We start from the raw sequence: 19,439 nt of genomic DNA, 5'->3' as shown, positions 1-19,439 counted from the left end.
TGATGCTTTTTTGATTTTTACTTTTTAAAAGAGAAGTACTACCACCACAATCCTCAATTGAAAATCATCTTTCCACTGAGTCGACACACTGTGGATCAGGCCCTACGTGCCAGGTGTCTAGAAAAGAATGTCAGAGGTAGGTCTATGTTACCACCACCTCAGTGGTGTGCAGAGAGAGTGGAGCTCTATCAGAACTAGCCTGTCTTGGTAAAAAAACTAGAATGAAACATTATCTTCACAAGGTGTTAATAAAAATTTGAGAGTAAGGAGTTCGTATAGCCAAAACGTCAGGATAATTTTGAAAATGTGGCCTCTGGTATGACTACACCATGTAGTGAAAAGCTACATAGACATAAAAGCTAACGGAAACATTCAAAGCTGTTGAGATGTATCAGCATGGACTAAGCTTGCTTCCCCTTCAAAGCACTGAACTCTAAAGCTGCTGTCCTTTCATTAATATGGTTGAAACAATTTACTTCAAATGAGAACACTTCATTTGACTTGGCAGTGTCAACAATTGGACTCGATGATTTTAAGGGTTTCTTCAGACCTAAATGATTCTATTTCTTTTCTTTAAGAAATTCCTCCAAAACATCCCACGGTGCAAAAGCAGCAATGAAGACCGAGCGTTACATTCCAGGCCAGTCATGTGCAGAAACAAGGGCACCCACCTAAACAGAAGCCAGAGTTAGAGGCCAAGCAAAGCGTATACTACAGCAGAGCATCAGGTTCAGATTTAGCTTCTTCCTCCGCTTGTAAAATGTTTGTCCCCACAAAACTGCACGATATCAAACTCAGGAAAAAATAAAGCAGAGTTTTATGCTCAGAACACAACAGGGCAACTTCAGAGGTTTTTGCTTTCACACCAAAAATATTGGTTCAGCAGGACACTGTCATTCTAAGTCCCTAACAGAGCCAGCTTGCTCAAGTTTGCTTCTTTACCTACTGCAACTAGTTACTATGAATACATTTTTTTCAATTTCCTATACAACAATTAGTTGCAAGACTAGTAGCAAAGACCAATGTCAATCCATACATTATAAACAACTACTTCGAGTATACCCACCACTACCGCAGTGTGAAACCTGTGTATCGCACGTTGTATCTGCGCACCAGAGCTGCTGCTGTTCAGATCTCCACCGATTTTCTGCAAGGACCTTTTCTAACCGAAGTGACAAGTGACCCCCAAGTCATGAAGACAATTTCTTAAAGATGTCTGACAAATACATTCTTGTGAAAACTCCAAGAAGTGTGTAGAATTCTAAAGGGAAAATTCAAAGGCTTATAAAGAGAAAGGAAGAAGAAGAAAGGACACACCCAAAATCTTCAGAAATTCTGCCTTGAACGTTGGAATAAACGTAACGAACCCCACCATAAAAAATGCTATCAAAAGGCAATTAAAAAAATACACCATGTTCTTGTAACAAAGTTACTCTAAAGTGAAGACAGCTGCATGGTAAACGGGTACATCAAATGTTTCTCAACCCAGAAAGTTGCCTGGTAATTCTACAGGGATATGATAAAGAGAAAAAAAAAAATTCCAAGATGCCTAGCTATCCTAATCCAGAGATAAAAATAATATATAACTGATTTTACTCATGCTGTTGCTGCCTGAATCCATGTGAAAAGCATTCAAAATGCATGTTTATTTTGTCTCATTGACAAAATGATGAATACTAACCAGAAAGACTTCTACCTTTCAACACAGCTGGCCCTACTCCAAGTTGAGAGGCAGAGCGCCTCACCAATCCTTCGCTTTCACAGCCTCCAAAAATAAAGTGTTGAAGTTCCAAATATAAGAGCTTTTACTAGATCAGAATCTCGGCACACCTTGTGAAAAATTCAACCACAGCAAAAAAAGTTCATCACTCCTCTGGAAGTCAGAAGAAGCATTAACATCACCAGCAACTGTAGCATCTTCTCACAGCCACAAGGCAGGAATGGGAAGTCTGCAAACACAGGTATCTATAACCAAACACAACTGGCACAACGCAGAAACCCGTGGCATGGGTGAGGCGCCAGCTGAGCAACAAAATCCCTCACTTTTCTTCCACCTCCCTGATGTACCGGGAAGATGATGCCTCTATATTGTGGAAACATGCTGGAGAAGGAGAACACGTCTCAGCAACCTCACCATGCAAGATTCCTAATGGCAACAGACAAGAACCACTGGCAACCTTGTTATCTGGAGATCAACATTATATATGTAGTTAAAACACCACATAAACTAAGTCCTAATAGCGTATGTTCAGAAAGATTTGTAAAGAGTGTGGAAAGTTGGTGTACTAAGTACTCTATAGCAGGGCTGCACTATAAAAAGGAGTAAGAATATTTTGCAACCATATTACCTAAAACTGACAACAATCCTCTTTTGGAAATGTAAATATTCAACTTGGTTAAATCAAGACAATCACAGATAGACATTTTTTCCCAAATCTTTGGCTGTATTGCAATGGTTGTTTCAATTTGTAATCTCCAACTAAACATTTCCTATCCATGGATTAACAATATATTTACTGACTTGTGTCTTTTAACAGTATTTATCCAACATAACAAAATAAACTGCAATTTGTTATACTTTTTTTTTTACAAAACATTTTATAAATATTTTTACAAAATGTATACAAAGCAATTTCAAGTGAGACATACTTTACAAATGAAGGTATTTAAGCAAATAAAGTCCATACCACACTGACAATAAGTGACACATCCTCTTTAAGTGAAGTCAGTCTGTAAGGCCTCCCTAATCTAACAGATAAATTATACTAATATCTTCAAAACGAACATAGTTTTCTTAATTGCCAGTTTAAAATTTGTTTTAATATTAGGCAGTATTAAATAACATTGAAATCACAACGCCGATCCAGCAAAATAATGAAGACATGTTTCAAGTCATGCACATTCACAATACTTTGCTGGACTTGAGCCCATATGATTAATAAATTCAGACTTTGTTTAAGCACAACAAAAATACAATTCTTTCATTTACTGCTCCACCACGTACCAGAATTCCTTTAGAACTGAATTCAAAGGAGTGAACAACAGAACATTAATAGTCTAAGATTAATCTTGCTAAGATTGTTCCACGGGTTCCCCTCATAAGTATTTCAGAGAAATGTGTCTGACCAAATAGACCATGATCACTTTTTGTAATTTGCCATTTTTTTTACGCCATTGTCCCCATCCCCAAATGAGATCCAATAGAAGACACATAGCCTGATACTTCAACTATGTATTTGTTGTAGAGAGGCTGGAGACCCCGTACCTATTTTGAGGTGGTACAAAAAGCAAATGGATCAATGAATGTGCAACTTCACTTTTTTCCCCCTATAAGAGAAAAATTTAAATAGTTAACATACAGCTGTGTAACTTGCTGTTTTCCTTCCAAGATAGTTTAGAATGGTTAAATTTCCAAAACGACAAAATAAAATACGCATCACAATACACAGCCATAAGTATATTATTAAACCTAAGAAGGCAATAGGTGAAGACTATATTGTCAGTTTTGCCAATAAGAAAACAACTAACCACCTGAGAGTCTATTCTATAGACATCTAACTAAAAATTTAAAACTGGCAATACTTATTATTACCTTGAATATTTTATACAATACTTGGGAATGTTGGGTTTTTACAAACAAGTACTTTGAAATTGGCACAATTTTTTTAAATGGCAATTAGTAACATACAAAACCAGTATTTCCATTCATGTTGAAGGGGAAAATAATTTTAAGTAAGTTCATCTTTCTCACATTGCTTCTAGATTTGGTTTCCTTTAGTGGTCAGACAGTGGACTGTAGCTCAACACACAGGTTCACTGTCATCTTCTACTGTCATAAGGACCTAATTCTGCTTTCTTTTGTGCTGTTCAGATGGACTGAATTACGTGACAGCAAAACCAACTGTTTTCTTTCCTGGCGATCTGACTGACAACCACAGCTTGTCACAAAGAGCCTCTCTATTATGGAAACTGCAATCAGCAAGTCTGGAAAATAGCTGCTGATTTGTCTGAGAAATTGTGGAGGTCTGGGGAGAACATGAGCATACCTCAGAAATCACCAAAGCGATACCCTCCTGAGCAGACATATGTACTACATGCACGTGACAAATGTCAGCGCACTTAATGTGCACAAAAGCACTCATGACCAAAGTAAACTAGGAAAAAGCAGCATGGGCAGCAAAAAAAAAAAAAATAAGTCATAGATTAAAATAAATAAATAAAATAATAAGATTCTATCTTAACATGAGAGCAAGCCAAATACAAACCATGCAATGGTTTCACTTGGCTCTACAATCTGAATTAATAATTATACACTTTTTGATATGTTTAAACAATGGGATTGCTGATCGACTTTGGTCTGTACATATCTTGATAATTATGACTGCTACAGTGGATGATTTAACATTCTCTGACAGCAAAAACAAAAAAAAATAAACACTGGCCTTTAATCAGAGTAAGGCTAATGTCTTCTTAAAATATAAGCTACAAATATCATAAGAGTTTTCAAATAAAAGTGCTTTTGACACTTGGTCGAAAAAAAAAAAATAAAACAAAAAACACCACCATTTATACCACTTCAGCAAGACTCAAGGCTGACTACATCCAATTATAAAATGCAAAATCTTTTCCTCAAGAGTTAACATATATATGCATTATATATATAAATTCATGGCTCTATCTTGGCCTCAACCTGTACACTTTGCCATTTACCGGCTTCCGTTCTACCTTCCTTAGTCAAGCATTTATTACTTCATATCATGCCACTGTGACTAAGATCATATAATATCATCCCACAGACTAAAGTTACCCACTACAAATATATCATCAAGTACTAGTTTCTGCTCAGAAAGCAATAGAAAAGCACTTTAAGTTTAAATTATGAAGCCTTGTAAACACACTGATTATATCCTTCCAACTTAAGAATCCTAGAACACATAATCATTAACAAAGCAAATAATCACTTCTGAATAGAGGTACAGTGGGTTTTCCAGAAAAACTAAATATCTGATGATTTATGTAAGAGAAGGGCAGGGGAGAATTGTTGCTTCCATAACTTTTTAAAAACATTTTCTTAATAAATATATCGTTTCAAATGACTGTGATTGTCAGTATATTACCGTATTACGTAGGGCCTAACAACCTGCAACCTTGTTGGGGTTGCAGTACTGCGCAATTATCAAAAGCACTATTGGAGTAATACTTGAAGTAGTAAGGCCCTAACAGACTGCATTCTAACAAGGATTAACTTTACTTGGATATCTCACTGTAACCACAATGAGTATTGCTCTCAAACACAGAACAGAATCTAGTTCAGAAAGGTTAACCTTAAATGCATGTCAGGCTGTACTTGTGGTGTCATTCACATTTGCTTCTGCTAAGAGAAACATAACTTGTCCATGGTACTGTAACTATTAACACTCTAAGATACTATTTACAGCTGCTTCTAAAATAGAGTCAGTTTCTACACCACCTTCACTGTGGTCTGGAATAAATTTTTCCAGGCAGTTTTCCTGTGAAGCGATAGGTGAAAAATTAGGAAATTCTAATTCAACTGAGCCGCTACTTGTTGCCTCGTTTTGCGGCTGCCTCCCAGCTTTTTTAAGTTCCAAGATGTTTTTAAATGTAGTTTCTAAACTCTTACTGAGCAGTAAGTCTTGCTGGGGTTCGCCAGAGCTTTTCCTGTTATCAGGATGCAAAACCTCATTCTTTGGAGAGCTCCTCAGAGATTTGTCTTGGAGGGAATTATTACACGTTACCTTTGAGAAAGACTGAACTGTGTTCCTTGATATTTTGTTGTGTGTTCCATGACCGCCTCTTGACACAGTTTTTGCCAAGTCTTCAGGACTCGAAGAATTCTCAGTGGACTTAGCAAGATCTTTCCCAGCCATCTTTTCTTCAGAAAGGGCCGCATACTGGCTCTCAGAAGAACAATTAGCTTTGTCAAACTTTAAAGCTTTAGTGAGGCTCTCCGATTTTTTAGTGGAAGCTACTCCTTCTTGTGGTGTCAGAATGTTGTTAGGCACTAGAGGAAGTTTACTGTGATTTGTGGACTCTGCTGAGCTGGATTTTGGTCGGTCTCTGGCTTGGCTTTTGGTAGTCTGACTTCGAGAAGGTAATGTTTTGCTAGACTGATGGTCACTTTTGCTGGACTGTGCTTCTTCCACTGTTTTATCAAATTGTTTGGCAGAACAACAAAAATCAGCCTGATAACCATCTGAAAATTAAGTAACAACATATTACTTAAATTACCTATCCATCAAAATAAGACACTCCAACATAGTTTCTAAGTATTAAAATTCTAATAACATCCACAGCCAATGGATTCACATCTTTAAGAAATGTGCACGTGCTTAAGTGTAGGAGAGTATCATTAAATTAATCACCACACTACGCACATATGTGCACTGTAAAACCAGACTAAGGGCATTTACTAGCATTCTAAATATGCAATTATGGTATCTGGAAAACTAATACCTTCTTCAATACATCCTCTTAATATCTTTTAAAATATGGGCAACACTTAAACAAATAGTAAGTGTTATCTTACACAAATAATGTGTTTCTAGTTGCTAATGGTCAACAACAGTCTGGTTAAAAATGCTGCTGTTCAAGTGGCCATGACATTCTAAAAGCTACACTTCGTTAAGTCGAACAAGAATATTCGTGCTTCATACAGCAGTGTCCTTTCTGACTGCCAGCAAACTCACACATTCTTCCCTACTAGAACTGAGATCATGCAGGAGTCATGACTATTATCAAAAGAAACTTTGAAATATTTCCCTGCCGAACAGGCCAAATACATTTATTCCCCAAATAACTGCCTTCAACCTTGCAGTGTCTCTGGATTGTTTAATCTGGGAGCTATTAAAATTTAACTTGCAACTGCTTATGCAGTATTTCGATTACTGGAATCCCTAGCAAACAGTGCCTCACTGCGGCCACAGCTATTTTTAAACACTCCATACTAATGTTGCTTTTGTAAGATTCAGAAGTTAATCACCACTTACCAGGATCCACTAGTGCAAGACGCTTATCCCGGGTCAGAGATGCCCTTTCTTCCTGGTTAAACATTCTATCAATCATAACCATTTCTGCAGAGGGATTTATCCGCTGCAGGAAAAGGAAAAAAAAAAAAACAACCACCTATGTAGTCACTCATATGTTGGTACCAAATCAAAACATTTATAGACTAGTTACTCTTGAGAGAAAAAGAACGTCTTTGATTAGATATTTGTGCAGAACATTCACAACTACACAGTATCTTCAACAGTCTTGACTGTTACTCCAACCACTACTAAAACTCAGCCAAAAATTATTATTCACATTTTATGGTACATCTGTTAAAGAATTTAAAACAAGGAACTACTGTACCTTTTTAGGACTGAGTATGTTTACCTCCATACCCCGCAATTTTTTCTACCATACAGTATCTTCTGCTTTTAGAGAGAGAAACAGCAAAAACCTTGCAATGGGACCACCCTATCACCTTGTTTCTTCCCTGCATTTCTCTCCCATCTGTCTAACTAGCTGGTGCTGAGCTGCATTTTGCTGGCCATGCCTTCAAGCCAGGTGGATTCATCCATCACAGAGGAAAGATCACTGGCTACCAAGCCACAACACAGGCAACTACTTCCAAACCTGAATACTATGTTAAATAACCTCTTCAAAATGAGTGAATGGGATTTACCATACAATGTATCAAAAGGTGAAAGAACAGATTATAACCTCCGCTTCCCTCTGGCACCTGCAATCACTTGCAAACATTTCATGGTTATTATTTTTTTTAATGGGACTGCTAGAGTCCAAAACCATATTAACTCTAAAACTTATAATACGTATTCCTGTCCCTAAAGCAGAGTTATTTAAATGTCTATTACACTCAAATTCAAAACTTTTCCAAGGCTTGAAAGCCAGCATGTCTCAAGCCACAATGACACTTCCTGATCCTTGATAATAGATTCTTAAAGTAACTTTGTTAATTTTCTTTTTACCTCACACCTGAGATTGTGAAAGCACTTAATTGCAAAGTATTTCTGATGGAAATGTGAGGCTACAACTAGCTTCTAAGGAGAAGTAATGATGTCGCGAATTGTAATATGAGTTTACTCCAATTATAATATAGCTGGAGGCCTCTGAATGGAGCTTTTCAACATTATTTCAGGCTCTATCACCCACAGATATAGAGAAATCACCTTCCTACCACAGCCTGTGCAACACAAGTGCAAAGTATAAGCAGAGACATGAAGTTCCTGTGTCTTGAACATCTATGGAACTTGTATATAACAGCACCCTTACTTAAGTGGCATGTGAAATACAAAAGCAGCCCATTTCACTGATTTTAAGATGTGTGCAAACACTTAAAATGCAGGTTGGCCACCAAGATTGCTGGTGCAATAGCAAGTACACTGGCTATATGTAAGTATCTCTAAAACCTTAATGCATATATGTATTTATCACCTTTATAAGGTGGTAAATACTATCAACAAAATGAATTGTAATGCTAGCTCTCACCTTCCTGTAGATGTATTTTTTTAACAAACTGAATCACATCCTATGAATATAAAATGTAGCTGGGTCATACACCTTACCATTGCATCTTCTATAAGCAAACATCTGTACTTGTTCAGCATAGCCTGTGTCCTCTTCAGAAGCTGGGTAGCTACAGATTCAAATTCACTGTCCACTAAAAAGACAAGAGTATATGGTCAAATTCTGTTGTTTAGTAACCAGACAGTTCAATAACCTGCACAAATTTAAAAATGTTCTCTTTTTTATTGCTCCAACTTAATAAAGAATTCTCTCAATACATTGATTACAAATATATTGCCAATTTTTAAAAAGAAAATTACCTTTTCTTAAGTCTTCCTCTGTTGGCAGTGCTCCCTGGCACACATGGTATGAAAGGAGTCTCTGAACTGCATCATTTAATGATCTGAACTGACTTTTATCTGGTGTCACAGAGTGCACTTGATCCTTCTGTAATTGCTGCAGAATACTACAAGGAAAATAAATTATATCTAATTAACACATACGCTAACCAAAGTTTATACATTGACCAAGAAAAAAAAAAAATAAAAGATCTGCAACAAAAATTACAAAAGAAGAATGACTTACAAAGCTCCTTTAGTTAACTGTTTAGCAGCAGGTCTTTTCTGCCCAACTAAATGACCATCCACCTAAATTCAAAGTAAAAGACAAATTACAATATAGCCCTTCCTTTGCAAAGCTTAAGTTTCAACATTTATTTCTGCCAATTAAGTATATCACCAATACATAAACACTTTCAACTATCTCCTGTTTTCACCCAGCACAGTATCAATGAGACAGGGAGCTCACTTGTCTTACATAAACCAAAGGTCTGAAATGTTCTTCTTAGGAAAATGCCACTGTAGTGCATATACATGCTGCACTAGGAGCAAGGTTGGTTATCAAATTTAGCAGGTGAAAAGAAGAAAAGATACAACTAAAAACTTTTCTAAACAAATCTGCTCTCAAGAACTGCCTCTGCACTTCTCGGCTGATGTTATCTTGCCTGCAGTGCACTGATGATAACTTCCTGATGCAAATGGTGGATGAGCCAACTAGAACAGGAGAGCTGCTGGATCTCATCCTGACAAGGAGGGTCTGGTTGAAGCAGTAAAAGTTGAGGGCTGTCTTGGCTGCAGCGACCATGAGATGGTGGAGTTCAGGATCTCGTGTGGCAGGAACAAAATACCAAGCAGAATCACAACCCTGGACTTCAGCAGGGCGAACTCTGGCCTTTTCAAGCAATTGCTAAGGGAAATCCCATGGGAAAGGGAAAGTAAAGGGGCCCAAGACAGTTGGTTAGCATTCAGGGACTGCTTCTACCAAGCTCAAGATCAGAGCATCCCGACATGTAGGAAGTCACAGAAGGCAGCCAGGAGACCTGCGTGGTTAAACAGGGAACTGCTGGGTAAGCTCCAGTGGAAGAGGAAAGTTTACAGATCATGAAAAGTGGGACTGGCCATGTGGGAAGAATATAAGGCTGTTGTCAGAGAGTGTAGGGAGGCAATGAGGAAAGCTAAGGCCTCCTTAGAATTAAACCTTGCAAGAGGGGTCAAGGACAGCAAAAAGAGCTTATTCAAATACATGGCAGATAAAACTAACACCAGAGGCAATGCAGGCCCACTGATGAATGGGGTGGGTGCCCTGGTGACAGAAGATACAGAGAAGACAGAGTTACTGAATGCCTTCTTTGTCTCTGTCTACTCTGCCAGAAGCTGTCCTGAGGAGCCCTGTATCGCTGAGGCCCCAGAAGAAGTCAGGACAATGGAGGAGTTTGCCTTAGTTGATGAGGACTGGGTTAGGGAGCAATTAGGCAATCTGGATATCCATAAATCCATGGGTCTGGATGGGATGCAACCCGGGGAGCTGAGAAAGCTGGCTGAGGTCATTGCTAGGCCACTCTCCACCATCTTTGCTATGTCTTGGGAAAGGGGAGAGGTGCCTGAGGACTGGAGGAAAGCAAATGTCACTCCAGTCTTCAAAACGGGTAAGAAGGAAGACCCAGGTAACTACAGACCGGTCAGCCTCACCTCCATCCCTGGGAAACTGATGGAATGACTTATCCTTGGTGCCATCTCAAGGCATATCAGGGGTAAGAGGGTCATTAGGCACAGTCAACATGGCTTCACCAAGGGGAAGTCGTGCTTGACCAACCTCATTGACTTTCATGAGGACATAACGAGGTGGATAGATGATGGCAGGGTGGTGGATGTGGTCTACCTTGACCTCAGTAAGGCATCTGACACAGTCTCCCACAGCATCCTCACTGCTAAACTGACGGAATGTGGTCTGGACGATCAGGTAGTAAGGTGGGCTGTGAACTGGCTGAAGGGAAGAAGCCAGAGAGTCATGGTCAATGGTGCGGAGTCTAGTTGGAGGCCTGTATCTAGTGGAGTTCCTCAAGGGTCAGTACTGGGGCCTATATTATTCAATATATTCGTCAATGATTTGGACAAGGGAATAGAGTGTACTATCAGCAGGTTTGCCGATGACACCAAGCTGGGAGGAGTGGCTGACATGCCAGAAGGCTGTGCTGCCATCCAGAGACATGGACAGGCTGGAGAGTTGGGTGGGGAAAAATTTAATGAAATATAACAAGGGAAAGTGTAGAGTCTTGCATCTGGGCAGAAACAACCCCAGGTTCCAGTATAAGCTGGGGAATGACCTGTTGGAGAGCAGTGTAGGGGAAACGGACCTGGGGTCCTGGTGGACAGCAGGATGACCATGACCCAGCACTGTGCCCTTGTGGCCAGGTAGGCCAATGGCATCCTCAGGTGTATTAGAAGGGGGGCGGTTAGTAGGTCGAAAAAGGTTCTCCTCCCTACTCTGTCCTCGTGAGACCATATCTGGAATATTGTGTCCAGTTCTGGGCCCCCCAGTTAAAGAAGGACAGGGAACTGCTGGATAGAGTCCAGCGCAGGGCAACAAAGATGATGGAGTGGAGCATCTCCCTTATGAGGAAAGGCTGAGGGAGCTCTTTAGCTTGGAGGAGACTGAGGGGTGACCTTATTAATGTTTACAAATATATAAAGGGTGAGTGTCATGAGGATGGAGCCAGGCTCTTCTTGGTGACAAACAATGATAGGACAAGGGGCAATGGGTACAAACTGGAACACAGGAGGTTCCACTTAAATATGAGAAGAAACTTCTTCACAGTGAGGGTGACAGACACTGAACAGGCTGCCCAGGGGGGTTGTGGAGTCTCCTTCTCTGGAGACATTCAAAACCTGCCTGGACGCCTTCCTGTGTAACCTCATCTGGGTGTTCCTGCTCCAGCGGGGGATTGGACAAGATGATCTTTCGAGGTCCCTTCCAATCCCTAAAATTCTGTGATTCTGTGATTTTGAGGGATTAGAGTATTTGTCAGGAAAGCAGGCTAAGACTGCATACTTATATTCTCAAAAGCCACAGTGGCTTGATGGGGGCTGAAAGCAGTTCTAAGAATTCTGTTTCAGTGTCAATGCTATAGATATACCCATTAGGTAAATTTACATCATCATCTCCTTTCCTTAAACATTTATGAAGCCAAGGTTTTTCACAGGAACACTGCAGTAAGATCGGAAGTTCTCCGAGGTGGTAAAAGCTCATGTTCCCACTGTGTGAGAGGCATTACTGCAACCCAAGAATTCTCCCAAAGAAGCCACTGTGGATCATAGAAGCACAGAATCATAGAATAGTTTGGGTTGGAAGGCACCTTCAAAGCTCATCTAGTCCAACCCCCTGCAATGAGCAGGACCATCTTCAACTAGATCAGGTTGCTCAGAGCTCCATCCAGCCCAGCCTTGAACATTTCCAGGGATGGAGCACCCACCACCTCTATGGATCAAAGACTCTTTGTTTAATACCAAGTTGTTGGGTTTTTTTAGTCAACTAAGCTTACTAATTAGTCACAGAGCAAAAGTTACTGACGATTTTAAAAAACCTTGCATGAAAGCTCTTTTGAATTACAACATGGTTAGAAGGAACAAAAAAGCATGTAGTTCAGAGCATTCTTCTTAGCAAAGTACAAGCAGCACGAAGCTGGCACACTGTGAGGGTATTTGCTGGCCAAAACACCTCTAGATTCAGAGCATGAAAGCATTCACCACCACAGGAGAACGAACATCTGACCAACAATCACAAACCCAGGCTGAACTGATAACAGAGCACTATTCTGAACATCTTCTGCTGTACATGTATGTTGGTAAGACAGGAAAAAGAATTCCTGACAAAAAAAAAACCAAAACAACAACAAAAACATTTCTTCCATGACTGTGTAATTTAGTTCCATCCACAATGAGCCCACACTTGCAAACTTATGTCAAATCCTCACTTCTTGCCCTCAGCTACTCAGTCCATGAATGTAACAACTTCTTCCTCTCTCCAGAAGTTATTGTATTCCCCCTCCAAAAAGCTGGCCTTCCCTTCCAGCTCCAAGCCCTAGACGTAGTGCTATATTTTTGTATATAGTTACTGTATCTAGGAGAACTTTTGGTGGTTTAAAAAAAAAAAAACAGACACTGGGGAAAGAAGACAATAACGATGATGCAGTAAAGAATAAAACAGAAAAGACCAGATGGGTATTTTCTGCTACTTTTCACAGACCATCCCCTCCCAATCTGCTAGAGAACATCTGAGTTTCTAGGAAGTGATGCTAAGAGTTAGTCTAACTTATGTCCAACTCTATGAAGAATTGCTATGTCATAAGCAATTATCTTTGGGGAAAAGTACAGACTCCACTTCCTGAACTAAATCTCAAAACAGCATTCAGAATATCAATTTGCAAAATACTCAGTGTTTATCACGTCAAGGTAGAATTTGACAAGCTTGAGTGACTTCATATACTCTAAAACAAACAAACAAACAAACAAACAAAACCCCACACACCAAACCAGCAAGGACTCCTAGGTTATCAATACAGAGTTGAAACATCCCTGACTTCACTAAAATTTTAAGGGAAAGGGAAACATAAATAAAAGTATTCTCTACCTGTATACTCTGTTGAACTGATGATGATCCTATTACTTTTTCTTGTGGCTGTGCTGTTCCTAGAGATTGCTGTATGATTTTTCCTCCAGAGTCCTGTCCTATAAAAAACATGTTAAAAAGACTCTGTCACCCTAAGCAAGACCCGAGTAATTTCATGTACCTATTCTGACCATTTTACTTGAGCTTTTAGCTTGGAGGAGAAAGATAAATGTCTCACATGCTTAAAAGCATTAGTACAACTACCCTGTGGAGAAACTGGTTCATAAAAATTAAAACAGGACTTTTATTTTATGCTGCAAACTACAAAAATCCTCAGATATATATCATCTCCTACCATAGCACTGCAATGCAAGAAATTCAAGTACCATAAGTATTGTAACCCAACAATTTACTGAAAATTATACAGTCTGTTTTATGAAGCTTTTCAATACTAACCCTCCCGGAAGCACATAAACCTCTTTTATCTAGAGTTCCTGAAAGTATTTAGATAGCAGGCATCATATTTTTTTCTGGATTTTCCAGATGTGCAGACTTCCTTCAATTGCCTTGCTTAGGAATTCAAACAGCATCTTATCAGCCGTGCTACAGTAAAACCAACACAAGTAAGAATTCCCAAATTCCCTCCCCCCAAAAAAACTATACTGTGCTGATTGTACAAGAATTGCCTGGACAGGTTGTACGTAACAGCACACACAGGAAAACAACAAAAAAAAATGGCAGGTAGATTATGGGACCTTATTCAAAACAGTTACTTATGTACAAAGAGAACATGAAGGTTACTGCATTTTTCTGCTTGCTTTGAATATACTGGGTTTGTTCTTTTAGTAGCATGGTGCTGCTTGAAAAGCACAATATTCTGCCATGAATAACGCATTAACTATTCTAACTGAAAGTGACACATTCAAAAATAAATCAAGTGATGACACCCTGCACAAAACCTTGTAATTACTATTCTTCTTTCCTCTGTATCTAAAGCAGCCATGACAAGACAGGGTCTAGAAGTTTCAAAGAATTTTAGCAGATATCCATATTTTGAAAATCACTTATTTCTATTTTCCTAAACTAAAAAAAAAATAAGAAAAATGAAAGGTGGCACTATTTTGCATTTATAGAGGGGAGAAATAATTGCTTATTGTGGAGATTCAACTTTTCCCTCTACCAAATGAAGTGCCATCACTGGGAAAAATAAAAGCATACATTCAATACTGAAAAAATTAATTTGCATTTTTGTAAAATTCTGATAGCCTCTAAGACCCTATCAGCATAATCCATCAATGCAAGTATGACACATCGAAGAACCACCAATTTCTGTTGCTGGAGAAAATTAAGAAAATGAGTTTAAAAAGACCTTAGTTGACCTGATAGTGTGTTGCTCAGAAGACTTGTCAGCTGAGGCTGTCTCAAATTATCCTGTGTCTTCAATGCAGAAACGGGTGATGTCTGGTTCATACCTTTTTTCTGTGCCACATACATTAAAAAACAAACAAATAAACAAAACACTACAGTCAAATATTTACAGAAAGCTTTTAACAGAGGAAAAAAGCAAAGCTGGCAACGAAAATTCAGCTCTACGCGTCCCTTTTTCAAACTCAAACTCATAAATGGTGAAATTTCAGACATATCAAGTACTTCTGAGTTCAAGAATTTTATAAAGTAAATCAGAGAGGAATAGAAATTACATTAACAGTACAAATATACGCCAGTTACATTCTAGAAGACCCCTGACTTATCACTAGAAGTGGCCCTCAGAAAGCTCAGTATTTGAGAGTCTCAAAACTGCAAGATTACTAAATAAGCTGTCTCCACAACAAAAATAATACATAGCGGAACAAACTGTCCAGTGTTTAGCGACTAAATGATACATGGTTTATGATAGAGTACAACATCTAAAATGCAAGTGCAAACAAACTGAAAAGATTCTGGTAAACAGCAGAATTTGTTCTCTGTAGTTCCCATTTTCAGCTCTGAAATTTCAGCACAAAAACTAAGTGATCTTTTACAGTAATAATATTATACTTTGGTAACTGCTGAAATTCACTGACCCAGCACACATCCTACAAATAGAGGGATGTAGACACATGAAGCAGAAGTCAAGCAGGCCTCAAATTACTCATCTGCAAAAAAAACATTACAACCTGTGCTAGCAGTTTTGGCAAAGATTAAAAATGTGTTTCCACAACATGTTCACCCTCGTTTTCTAAATACACATTATGTTCCAAGACGCATTATTTCACTTCCATTTTGGTCTTGGTTAAAAAAAAACCATTTAACCTCTGGAAAAAGAGAAAGGTCTCAGATAATTAGTGCAAATGCATTCTGAGACAGTGATTTTATAATGTCCAATGGAGAAAAAAAAAAAAAAGGAGAAAAATGGAATAATATTTAGTTGCTAATCGTGTGACAAGTCACTGAGTTAAATACTGGCAGAGACTGGAAATTCACTCAGGTAAACAGACAAACCTGAGTTGAATATATACTGCAGCTGCATCAACTGGACTAAAAAGACCAGTTCTCACCTTAAAAGTAAATTCAGAAATTTGTTTCTAATTATTACTAAGTAGACTGCTTCTAAGAGAAAATATGTTTAAATGTTATACTTTTACAAACTGCTTTAAAAGGTATTTCCTCTTAAGGATTCTAAGAAACCTCTTGCCTTGTCTTTGCTTCAAGTTTGAAAGTTTCTAACTGCTCCAAACACACAGAACTACAGGCGGCAAATGCCGAAAAAGGTTAAATTTCAACAGATTAATCCCATATGGTAAATAACAAAAAGAAACCCACAAAACCTTTCCATCTCTAATTTGAATAGGTCAGATCTTGAAAACACATGCATAGTTTTCAGTGAGGTCAAAAACTTTTGAGTGCTAGGAGCACTTCACATGATAAGATCTCCAGGAGAGCTCAAGGTTGTTTAATGTTACAATGTCCATTCCTTTAAATCAGAGCAAAAATAGATCAGTGCTAAGCAGTTCTGAAAATATTACTGTAAAACACAAATAAAACCATCTAAATTAATGAAAGTGATAAGACTCATTCACTTGGTGATAGACTTTAGAAAATACAGAGTGAAATCCTGTCTCTGGGTTACAGTTATTTTCAGCAGTACCACAGTATTCCTAACACCACAAACTAGGAAAATTAATATTCTTTGTATTAACACCAACTTTAATACTTTGATAAGCAGATTTTAGCACAGCTCAAGAGCACTTCTTTGGCTACATTCTCAGTTTTCATACCTGACCAAAGGAGAACTGTTGTTGCGTTACTCCAACTGATGTGTGACTAAAGGTGCTGACAGATTTGGAAGAGGATGCTGGAAGACGATGCGATGCACTGACGGGAACTTGAGTTCTGTTCTGTGTGAGCTGATCTCCAGTGAAGTTTCCTCCTGATGCGACAGACTGAACTGATGGTCCCAAGCCAGGATGTACTGAACCAGAAGAACTTGCAACAGCGAATCGATTAGAAGCTGACATATTTGAGACTGCAGACTGACCAGGTGACATCGTAGTAAAACTCGATCTACCTTGAGAAACATTAGCTTGACTGGGTGACAAATGCAACACCGTTGGTGATGCCTGCTGCAGTGGCACCTGTCCACCAACAATTTGTGAAGTTCCGTGATTTACTATAACTTGGTTTCCAGGAGCTGTGAACGTCTGGCCGGAAACAAGCTGAACAGCTGTGTTCTGATTATTCAACATCTGTCCTGAATACGACTGGTTGGCTCTTAGCATGTTTGTAGAGTTCCTGTTGAGCATTACATGATCAGCAGACACTTGGCTAGAAACCAGCTGGGAAGGCTGAGTCTGAAGAATCTGTCCATTTATGGCCTGGACATGATGAACTGAATTAGAATTAACAGACAAACTTGTAGGTATGAGAAACTGGTTTTGAGGTGCATGAGTCTGTCCCATAGGTGAATGGATAACAATACTACCTCCAGCATTGCTAACTGTCTGAGGTGTAACTGATTTTCTTGTATTTTGTTGATTAACAATATTAACAGACATATGAGGACCAACTACTGAACTCTGAGGTGAGTTTGCAGAAGCAAACGGAATCCCTTGCTGTACGTGATGTTGCTGTATTCCCAAGTTATTCACATTATAAGCAGTCTGCTGACCCATCTGGACAGGCTTTGGTTGGATATTAACGGGAACTTTGTTTGAGTTTGGTGCCAGACCCCTTTGAATGATGATATTATGGACAGGCAACGATGTCTGAAAATTTGTGCTGTTAAATGGAACGGTTACAGGTTGTGCTACTGGGCTTGAATTTGAGTTACCAAATAGTGAGTTACCATTTGGAGTCTGCCTATGAACCAAGAGGCCACTACTCATGTTCGCAGGTGTTTGCTGACCATTGCCTTTCAGTATAATCTGAGATCCATCAAGGTTATTAATGGTCATCATGGAAGGCTGATTACTGAACGAACCAATTAGCTGTATCTGCCCAGAACCACTAATCTGGCTGCTATTAGACAAATGCTGGCTGGGAACACTAATTCCGACATGTTGCATAAAGCCATGTTGCACACCGACTGTATTGCTTGCAAAAGATGCTCCAACAGGTTGCTGTACCACTTGAGTAACTCCTATAGGTTGCAACGTCTGACCTGAGTAATTAGAAACATTAGAAGCCTGAGTAAAGGATGCTGATGAAGAAGGATGAAGCTGAGCTTGTGCAAACTGTTGGCTGGAACCTACACTGGCATCCAAATATGCCTCTTCTGCCAAAGTCTGTTCAGTAATATTTGCCTCCTGCAAGGACTTCTGAAGAATATCAAAAGGCTGATCCTCAGTAAGATCAGGTAAAGGAGAAGATACAAGTTCATCTTCAAGAAACTGAAGGCTACTGGACAGCTGAAGTCCATCACTAGGCCCCTCTCCAAGCTGACCGCTTACACCTTTGACAGACGACTTAGGATCAGTGTTCTGAAATGCAAAATGAGAAATAAATCCTTTTCAGAAATTCCAGGCTCTGCCTCATTTCTCCATTAAGCTTTATTTCATGCAAACTTTCTTCACAAAACTATATTCTTTGCATAGTATGCATGTAAGGTGACACTCATCCCTTACAGTGGGCCCGCATAAACATGTGCATCACTTACACCCCACTTGCCCCCATAACAGGCTGCTGGAGACACTACTCTCCTTTCCCTGCTCCAGTCTCCCAAATCCACAGCACTCAGCTCCACAGCTGCACTGTTTCAAGAGGATGTGACACGCTCTTTAAGTACCATTTTCCCTTCATCAAGCTGAGCACTGTGTGGACAAAACGAAAAGAGAAAGGAGGGGTGAAAAGACCTCCACTGAAACTCAATTTGGAGCGAAGTTGCAGTAGCAACAGTAGTACCATGGAAAAAGCAGGAGAAAGCTGCTCTTTCACTGACTTCTTCTATCAAATGAGATCCATCTCCAAAATCTTACCAATATTTCTATAATCACACAGTGTATACTAGTGACCATTTCGTAGTTAAGGAATTACAGTAATTCTTTGTTTAGAAAAATTTTAGAAACAAAGCATTAAGAGAATTTATGTTACAGACTTTGTGGTTTATGCTAGTAAAAAGATTACAGGAAACTATAAACATTGAAACTACAGCAAACATTAACTGGCATCTTAAATGAAAAAAATTCATCAAATCTACATCCATAAATACTGTGATAAGGAAAATCAGAACCTGCTTTACTCTAGCCTGCTGTCAATAAAATTTTCCTAAAATAAAACTATGTCTAGAAACTCTAGACAACACAAGTATCAGGTTTCTACATGCGGAATGACAATTTTAAATGCATAATACCTGCAATAGCTTTATGTTAAACAGAGTACACCTTCCTAAATCACAAAATCACATCTCAACTACTAAAAAACAACATCCTGTTTCTTTCTAGGACAGGATAAATGCAAAATGCGGGTGTGAAATTGTCAGTCACCTTCAT

General features: G+C 38.9%; 1 protein-coding gene across 7 annotated transcripts in view; it reads right to left on the bottom strand.

Moving 5' to 3' along the window:
* Nucleotides 1-2,257: 2,257 nt before the first annotated feature.
* Nucleotides 2,258-19,439, bottom strand: part of BICRAL (BICRA like chromatin remodeling complex associated protein) — a 48,064-nt gene continuing 30,882 nt past the window's right edge. For 4 of the 7 annotated variants that reach the window (XM_082050049.1, XM_082050048.1, XM_082050050.1 and 1 more), the window contains exons 5-12: nucleotides 16,731-18,431; nucleotides 14,853-14,952; nucleotides 13,495-13,592; nucleotides 9,115-9,176; nucleotides 8,850-8,995; nucleotides 8,589-8,683; nucleotides 7,008-7,110; nucleotides 2,258-6,214 (exon numbers count right to left, since the gene is read on the bottom strand). In XM_082050049.1, coding sequence (XP_081906175.1) covers nucleotides 5,412-6,214; nucleotides 7,008-7,110; nucleotides 8,589-8,683; nucleotides 8,850-8,995; nucleotides 9,115-9,176; nucleotides 13,495-13,592; nucleotides 14,853-14,952; nucleotides 16,731-18,431 — 3,108 coding nt within the window. In that variant the 3' untranslated portion in view covers nucleotides 2,258-5,411. The remainder of the gene's footprint in view (nucleotides 6,215-7,007; nucleotides 7,111-8,588; nucleotides 8,684-8,849; nucleotides 8,996-9,114; nucleotides 9,177-13,494; nucleotides 13,593-14,852; nucleotides 14,953-16,730; nucleotides 18,432-19,439) is intronic. The other 3 variants (XM_082050054.1, XM_082050053.1, XM_082050052.1) reach the window with 1 other exon arrangement.

Source organism: Streptopelia decaocto (genome assembly GCF_964273445.1).
Source record: "Streptopelia decaocto genome assembly, chromosome: 3".
In the NCBI taxonomy this organism is placed as follows: Eukaryota; Metazoa; Chordata; class Aves; order Columbiformes; family Columbidae; genus Streptopelia; species Streptopelia decaocto.
The sequence above is the reverse complement of the archived record's forward strand: the minus strand, read 5'-3'. Positions and strand labels throughout refer to the sequence as shown.